Source organism: Helianthus annuus, chromosome 11, assembly GCF_002127325.2.
Source record: "Helianthus annuus cultivar XRQ/B chromosome 11, HanXRQr2.0-SUNRISE, whole genome shotgun sequence".
NCBI lineage: Eukaryota > Viridiplantae > Streptophyta > Magnoliopsida > Asterales > Asteraceae > Helianthus > Helianthus annuus.
The window spans coordinates 21160055-21169545 of NC_035443.2; the positions used below are offsets into that span (position 1 = coordinate 21160055).

At 37.3% G+C, this 9491-nt stretch overlaps 1 protein-coding gene across 1 annotated transcript; it reads left to right on the forward strand.

Moving 5' to 3' along the window:
• Nucleotides 1–5913: 5913 nt before the first annotated feature.
• On the forward strand, nucleotides 5914–6670 carry LOC110924786 (EP1-like glycoprotein 3). Its single transcript, XM_022168779.2, has one exon. The coding sequence runs from the start codon at nucleotides 5974–5976 to the stop codon at nucleotides 6505–6507; it is 534 nt and encodes a 177-aa protein (XP_022024471.2). The 5' UTR covers nucleotides 5914–5973; the 3' UTR covers nucleotides 6508–6670.
• Nucleotides 6671–9491: the final 2821 nt, after the last annotated feature.

The following is a 9491-nucleotide window of genomic DNA, read 5'->3' on the forward strand; positions in this document are numbered from 1 at the left end:
TATGTGTTTTTCCAGCGCGGCATATTAAACAATCTACTAAAAACAAATATATTATTATAGTTTATCTTGTTTATTCTTTTTAATGCCTTTAACTAGATATATAATCATAGTTTTCTTTACATGTTGGTCCTCCTTTAACTAGATATATAATCATATTTTTCTTTACAAGTTGGTCCTCCTTCTTTAACTAGATATATAATCATATTTTTCTTTACAAGTTGGTCCTCCTTCCCCACGTGGTAAATGGATTATGGAATCATCTCACGTGATTAGGTGTTCCTTTCAGTTACAGGCCGGCTATGGTACCAATTAATGATGATGTTGGACAATATTGTGTAACATATAACCGTATGTTGGTTTGGCAAGGAGCTGGGCGGCTCAACCTATTTATAGATCTAAATTAAAATAAAAATTGACGCGCTTTGACTATACTTTAACTGCCTCATCGCATGTGTTTAAAAAGATAAACTCAATATGAAAAAAAAAAAAAAAAAGTTTCAAACTAAACCCTCCTACACCACCCCAACAGACTTCAGATTATTTCATCTTTAACCAAACAATTCTAGACATAACATTGATTCTTTTGGACCTAGTGAGGCGTCTTCAGACAACTGCTCAGATTCGAACCGAAGTTTCCATGGAAAATGAATGGAATTCTTGTCACTAGACTTCAACATTGTTTGTCTAGCCATTGGAATTACATATCCAAATTAAATTCATATATGATTTTTTATTTTAAATAGAGGCTCCAAAATGATGGAGGGTCATAGTCCTTACTTCACTTAAATGGCCCGGGCCGGCCCTGAGGAGGAGAGAGTTAAGTTTGTAACTTGACATATACTAAAATTTAGAGTAAATTGCCAAAATCGTTCATGAGATTTAAGCATTTTGTCAGTTTCATTCAAAACGATTTTTTGGTGATATATATCCCTTCACATTTCACATTTTTTGCCAGTTTCATCTAAACGACTAACTTGGTTAAAAAGTTCCGTCTAATGAGGACTTTTTTAAAGTTTCATACATTTTTTTTAATTTATAATATTTTGAATAATGTTTACTCTATAAAATCTAATAAAACAATTATATTGTTTTTAAAAATATATAAAAGAGTACACATACATCACAACCAACTCTCTCCTCCCTTTCTCTCTCTCTTTCTTCTCTCTCATCCACCATCACCGCCACCACCATTCCCCACCACCTCCACCATCATTCCTCACCACGGCACCACCTCCATTTCCACAACTGCATTCATCATCTAGATCAAGATTGCACGGAAGGTTCCTAAAGACAGAGATAATTTTCATATTGAAGAGGAAAACTGTTTGAATGATTATGAGTTTTCTAGTGATTTTTGGCTTGGGTTTATTGGGTGATCGATTCATCCATATCGGAATCTTGATTATATGAGTCTTTAAGGGTTTTAATTAGGGCATTGTTAAGAGAGAGTCTTGGGGAGAAACGTTAGGGTTTAGGGATTTTTTGTAATGGGTCAAGGGAGGCTCACTACGGAAACCACCTTTTCTTTTGATGGTAGAGTTTCATTTATCCAAAGAGCAAGGCTTACTCCGGAATCAATAGAAATGTGCATTTTCTTAAAAGATCACTTGGACGCAATAGAACACATACAACATGTTTCATGTCTCAAGGTAAATTCCTGGTGCAAGAAAATTTAAGAAGAAATGTCAATGAGAGACGTGCTTCTAATACCCAAAGAGAAAATGGCTTACAATGAACCAACCCCTCTAGTCCCCTATGGTGATTATATATCCGTGTATAGACACTAAGCAAAGATGTCAACCACAATAATTATACATCAAAAAATAATATATATTAGCAATTTCCTGTGCTTTTTTTAAAGGGGAAATGGATTTTATCATCCCCAAACTAATCAATTCTGGCCGTTGTCACTCTCAACTTTCACTTTGACTCTCACCACCCTTAACTTGACAATTGGGTTGTTGTGTCACTCCGTAGTTAACCAGCCCTTAACTTGGTTAGTTTTTTTGTTTTTTTTTTTTTTTTTTTTTTTTTTTTTTTTTTTTTGCTAATGTGGCCATTTTTTTGATGAGGTGACTTGTTTTTTATGTGATGTCATGCTAAGGTGGCCAATCATTTTTTTAAAGAAATCAATATTTTTGTTATAATTAATAATTATATATATATATATATATATATATATATATATATATATTATGTGTTATGTATATAACATATCCTTACCACCGTGACCTCCTACCTTCTACCACCATAACCTCATGTCGCCAACACCACCGCTTCCTGCCTCCTACCACCACAACCACCTCCGTCACCACCACCATCACTTCAAATACGCGCACCGTCTAAGCAACCTCCTACCACCATAACCTTGATCCACCGTCCTCCCAACCCTTCGCCATATCCTAATCTGAACTTTATCGCGCAAATGACCGTACCCATCTTGCAACATGGCTGCAAACACACTACCCCAAGCTCATCGAGTTTACCCTCGATCCACCGTCCTCCCAACCCTCCTCAATATCCTAATCCGATTTACCCAATAGTTTCTGACGCTCATCGACTTTACCCTCTGAAGACCCGTTATTAGTTTGAATCAAACCAATAACATAACCATTATTCAAACCCTCGTTTATGATATTTGTAACAATTTCTGTACCCACCGTCTTTTATTGATTTTGAACACAATAATTCAAGAAACAACACAACCCCAAATGAGTATTTGTACAAATTCTGTTTAATCAAGACCCTTGATTACATAAGCATTCTTGATACATAAAGGTTCAAACTTTACAAGAAATTTAGCAAAAACATGATATGAAAATCAAATTAACACGTTTAACATCAATAAGAACATAAAATAAAGTAAACCCGCCAAGAAATTGTGATTAAAATGCCTGAAAATGTAGGGTTTGATCTTCGATGTGTTGGGTAGAATTTTTGGGATTCAAAATCCAACCTGCATTGATTCCGCTTCAGATGAATGGGATTTAGGGTTTATAGGTGGGTAGTGTAGTGGTGATGGTGGAGGTGCAGCGGTGGTGTGTGGTGTGGTGGTGACGACGGAGGTGCAGCGGTGATGCTGAGGTGCAGCGGTGGTGTGTGGTGTGGTGGTGACGGCGGAGGTGAATGGTGGGTGGTGTGGTGGTTTCGGTGATGACGGTGGAGGTGCAGCAGCAGTCGTGGTGGTTTGGTAGTAACTGTGGAGGTGCAGCAGTGGTGGTGGTTTGAGAGAGAAACGGTAGAAGGTAGAGAGGGAGAGGGTCTTTGTATACAGAGAGATAGTACATTTATATATTATTTATTTTATTTTATTTTCTCTAGATCCATGCCACCTTGCTACTTCATTAAAAAACAAGCCAAGTCATTAAAAACAAGTCACGTCAGCAAAAGAAACTAATCAAGTTAGTAGCTGGTTAACAACGGGGTGACACAGCAACACAAGTGATAAGTTGGGGGTAGTAGGAGACAAAATGAAAGTGGAGAGTGACAGCGACCAAAAATGGTTAGTTTGGGGTGATAAAATCTATTTCCCCCTTTTTAAAAGATATTATGTTTTGTTACTTCAAATTAGAGGTGTAAATGAGCTAAGCTATTCGCGAGATACTCGTTTGCACCCCTAGTTCTCAAATTTACAACCACGACCCTGAACTAATGCTGAACTATAATGTAAATATTATATACTAAAATATCATGGTATGTTTAATTGGTCATGTGACGCATATTTACTGTGGGAGATATGTTGATTTTGCAAGGCAACTCAATTTATGCAACTTTGGAGTGTGGGTTCCCTTGTCTTGCTAATTTCTCTGTGACATTCTTCATCATCTCTGTGATGATTGGCATAACGACATTGTATAGTACCGGCCTTGCATTTGAAGGATCCGTTTGTATGATATATGGATGGCTAATAGCAGGACAACAGAAACTCTAAATTTGTACTTCTTGGCAGAAAATTGTCATTGGTCATTACACCTACAATCGTGCTTGTGCTTGTGCGCGACCGTTCGTGGACAGGTGTCCAGACAAGGTCTGAAGCTTCGAAAGTTTATCATTTTCCTCTGCGAGCCTAAGTATGCACGATCATGCCTCGGCACATTTGTTGACTTTTGTTGATCATATTGGGTTGACGTTTTGACTTAATGTTGACTTCTTGTTAATACATAGTCGTGACTATGGCCTAGCACAGACGTGCTTGCTAGTTCATTTACTAAATATCTAGAATTTCGGGATTTGCCTTGTTTTTTTGGGTCTTTTTCGCTTCTATTCATTTGGAGTGCCAAAAACCTGCATTTATCAAGTAAGAACAATTTAGATAGTGTTTCTAATAATAAAGCCATAAAAAGTACCATAAAATGGGGGTAATTATTCATGAAAAATATGTATATCTGATGGCACACCAAAAAATTCATAAATATCTTCTCTTAATTTTTAATTAACTCGTTTCATATTTTGATGCATGTGTGGTCGAACTATTTAATAGGGTTTCAAGTTTTACTTCGTTTTCCAGACTTGATTATCAATTACTATTGAAAAACTATCGATCAAAGCTTTCGGCTATGAAGCTTTTGACTCAAAATCATTTGATTATATGTACATTCTAGGTTACCATTTGATTGCGCTTCCATTTGCATCAAGTGGTATCAGAGCTATGGTTAGGCATAGAAGAGGTGCCATTTCCTTGAGTATAAATGCCGATGGAGGCAACGCTGTCATTGATCATGATTCCTTGAGTATACTTTTTTTTTAAATAAATTATTTATTGAAAAACTGGTTCTTATAATCTGTTAATTAATGGTTAACCGGTTTAAAAAATAACCTGAATTGTTACATCGGTTAGGTTTTTAGACCCCCTAAACCGGTTACTAATGGTAACAAGTGATTCTAATAACCGGTTTTGACTAGTTAAATCGTCATGTAGGCAATAGAGCCCATCCGTTAACAGGTATGGTGTGGTTTAACATGGTTTAAAGGTTAAAACAATAAAAAAAATTAATTAGCTATGTCAAGGGGGGTCCACAAATAAAAACCTTAAAAAAAAAAATCAAAGTGTAGCACAAAAAATGGTGGAGGTATTGATGGCCCCCCTTTTGGCTTGAGTGGGTGGTGTTAGACCACCCGTAGTGGTTTAGAAAAATAACGCCCTTATCATGGGGCATTATCTAACATGTGTCATCCCAGTCAGCATGGGGTGTTATTGTAAAAGTGATGTAGTGGGAATAATGTCCCTTCCAATCATTAAAAAAAAAAGCAAACTATTTTCTCATTGGTGGGTCAAACCCAGTCAAACCTTCCTTCTTCCAATTTAGGCGTTTTAATTATAATGCCCAAGCAATTTTTTTTTCAAAAATAATGCCCCATAATACCCAATGTAATGAGGGAGTGGGCGTTTTTTTTTGAAAATAATGCCCCCATAATACATATGATCTTAGAGGCTTCTGATGCGGAGGTATCGCGTGGGATTGTCAACCAGTAGCCCAATAATCGGTTAACCGATTTTTGCACTTCTAGGTGGGGCCAGGTTGATAACTTTACTAACGGGATACATCAATATGTGGTGGCTCGGCCGTCTTGAAAAAAAAAATTATTGTTTAACTGGTTTCTACACAAGTGGGTGGTAAATCATTGTTTAACTGGTTTATACACAAGTGGGTGGTGTTCAAACACCGTGTGCCTCTAGTTGCCAGTTGGTTCTACACAAGTGGGTGGTGTTCAAACACCGTGTGCCTCTAGTTGCCAGTTGGACTTGTCACTTGTCGGTTGTCAGCAAGTTAATTTCATATCTCAAACAATAAGTTAAAATTTTATATCTCAAATAATAATGTGCTTTGAAAATTGAATTTAAAAAAAGACCAAAACAATTTAATATTGGATAAAAAAGAAGAAAAGGAAATAAAATATACGCCGCCAGGCATAAACACATATCCAATTGATATTGGATAAAACGGCGAGTCTTGGGAATTTCCTTCTATAGATATGGGACAAATTCGGTACAATAGCTCATTATCATATCTCCGATTGGGCATCGATGGGAACCTACGACTCTACACGTACCGTGCAGATGTGATACGAAACGCATGGAGCTTGTTGTACACTATGTTTGATAAGCGTGAGGACGAGGGTGGGATGACATTTGAAGACGAGTGTCACTTACCCAATCGGTGTGGGAAGTTCGGGCTTTGTGAGGACAGCCAGTGTGTTGGATGCCCGACACCAAATGGGGTCTTTGCGTGGAGCAAAGATTGTGACACCAAGTCACCGGGTTGTAAGGCGAGTGGATTTAAATACTATGAAGTCAAAGGGGTCGACCATTTCACAGTTAAGTATACCGGCGGGACTGGACCAGTGAAACGTAGCGATTGCGAGAGCAAATGCACGAAGGATTGCAAGTGCATGGGATATTTCTATCATACGGATAGGTCGAGGTGTTGGATTGCTTACGAGTTGAAAACATTGACGAGGGTTGGGAACTCGACTAGTTCTGCATACATCAAAATACCCATCTCCTAGCCTTCGGTTAGGTTCTACTTGTTTGTTGGGAATAACGAAGATTTTAGATTGTTACTCTTTCTGAAATTTTAAGCTTCGATTGTCTTTCCTTTTTGTTGAAACGAAATGCTTGTTTCGAATTATTAGAAAAAGTATAAATAATAAAAGTATGTATTTCATTTTTAGCGGTAGTAAATTAAACAATCGACTACAAACAAATTAAATATAACACCTTAGTTAAAAGTATAATAACAAAAGTTAATAATTTATCATCAATTTTTTTTTTACTAGTTGCTCCTCTGCGCACGTCTAGGTGGATGGAATTATGTAACGTGATCACGTGTTGCTGTCGTGGTCATCATGCAACTAAATGTTGGATACAGCAATTTCCCAGGTTCGGCTCAACCATTTTGGTAGCCTAAGGCGAAGTAAAATCTTGTGGCCTTTTTATCAAAAATATGTATGTAATTGAAAGTTAAACTTAAAGGGACCAAGTGTAATTATTTGAAAGATTGTGTTAAAATTTAAAAACAAGAAAAAAAATGCTAAACCAGGGATTCAAACCCGGGTCTCATCAACATCCATACATACACAAAACCACTACACTACCAACTGTAAAGCCTCCTAATCCAAGATCTCACTCAGCTAATGCAACCAACAGGTGTGCGGAATCCACCTGATGATCAACCACTGTAGATGAAACACTAGAATGCAAAGATTTGTGAGAGAAATCAAGAATACACAGAGTATTCTTGATGAAGAAGATGAATGACGTCACACACACAGTAGCCGCCAGACAAACACACACACAATGATTAGGGATAGAAAGATGCACAGAATTTCACACAGAATACCCGTCTTGTCTATTCCACATAAAGGTATATATACAAGACAAACTCCGGACTCCATAACAAACTTGAAGCCCGGACATAAAACACTACACAAAAACCCTGACTTTTGCCAATAACATAAAACTCTAACAAAAGTCTAAACTAAAACTTGGACAAAATGTCCAAGGTTAAACCTTGAACTAAGTTTCAAGACTTGACCACTAAAGACCCTACAAATTGGAAGGCGTTCACTTATCACCCAAAGTGCATTAACAAATTCCCCCTTGATTAGTGCATGGTCTTCATGTGGTCTTGAGATCTTCATCCTTTCTTCGAGAACTCGCTTCCTGCCCATACCTTGTTCTCACACAGAATTGAACTACCTTGATGAACTGATCAGCTAGCTCACGGTCTTCTTTAAGGTATTTCAGAGGTAGGCGACGAAGCTTCTTCAGATGTGCTTCCCTTAGGTTGACAAGCCAAATCAGATCCAGAATTTTTGCAATCTCAACAGTCACTATCTTCTCAGTAATCACTGCTTCCCCAGTCTTGCCATTAAGATACCAATAACCTATGTTGTCAAATTTATCGAGATCAAACTTGCGCATAGGAATTTTACGGAGGCATCTCGCTGGAGGATAGACCATCTTCCATTCCTCCTTGCCAGTAAACTTATTTAAGTACTTAACTCCTCGACCAACTGCTGGCTTGAAAATCTTCCATTTACTTTCTCGACTCTCAGCAACGAGATGAGGAATTAATCCTCTGATGCTAGCAACATTCGTCAAGTGAATCATGATCAATGACAGCGTTGCCTCCATCGGCATTTATACTCAAGGAAATGGCACCTCTTCTATGCCTAACCATAGCTCTGATACCACTTGATGCAAATGGAAGCGCAATCAAATGGTAACCTAGAATGTACATATAATCAAATGATTTTGAGTCAAAAGCTTCATAGCCGAAAGCTTTGATCGATAGTTTTTCAATAGTAATTGATAATCAAGTCTGGAAAACGAAGTAAAACTTGAAACCCTATTAAATAGTTCGACCACACATGCATCAAAATATGAAACGAGTTAATTAAAAATTAAGAGAAGATATTTATGAATTTTTTGGTGTGCCATCAGATATACATATTTTTCATGAATAATTACCCCCATTTTATGGTACTTTTTATGGCTTTATTATTAGAAACACTATCTAAATTGTTCTTACTTGATAAATGCAGGTTTTTGGCACTCCAAATGAATAGAAGCGAAAAAGACCCAAAAAAACAAGGCAAATCCCGAAATTCTAGATATTTAGTAAATGAACTAGCAAGCACGTCTGTGCTAGGCCATAGTCACGACTATGTATTAACAAGAAGTCAACATTAAGTCAAAACGTCAACCCAATATGATCAACAAAAGTCAACAAATGTGCCGAGGCATGATCGTGCATACTTAGGCTCGCAGAGGAAAATGATAAACTTTCGAAGCTTCAGACCTTGTCTGGACACCTGTCCACGAACGGTCGCGCACAAGCACAAGCACGATTGTAGGTGTAATGACCAATGACAATTTTCTGCCAAGAAGTACAAATTTAGAGTTTCTGTTGTCCTGCTATTAGCCATCCATATATCATACAAACGGATCCTTCAAATGCAAGGCCGGTACTATACAATGTCGTTATGCCAATCATCACAGAGATGATGAAGAATGTCACAGAGAAATTAGCAAGACAAGGGAACCCACACTCCAAAGTTGCATAAATTGAGTTGCCTTGCAAAATCAACATATCTCCCACAGTAAATATGCGTCACATGACCAATTAAACATACCATGATATTTTAGTATATAATATTTACATTATAGTTCAGCATTAGTTCAGGGTCGTGGTTGTTCGGTTAGTAACAAACCAACTAATATCTAACAATCCAAATGTTTGCTTAAAAGTAACGGCTCACATTTTTTATCTCAACTGCTGAAACTCCTGGATTACACTCAAATCACCCTATCCACATAGAAACATCAAATAAAAAATATCAGATAAAAGTAAAAGCTTTGAATTGAAAATTTGAAAATGGAAACCTGCTTTAAAGTGTGACACAATACACTAAACAATCAACTTACATACGGTTCTTCCAAGCAATTTTGCCCTCTCCTGAGCTTCTTGCATCCTTCTCTGATACCG

What these genes read in the sequence shown, in the direction of transcription:
- LOC110924786 (XM_022168779.2), top strand. Translation starts at nt 5,974, where the DNA reads ATGGGACAAATTCGGTACAATAGCTCATTATCATATCTCCGATTGGGC.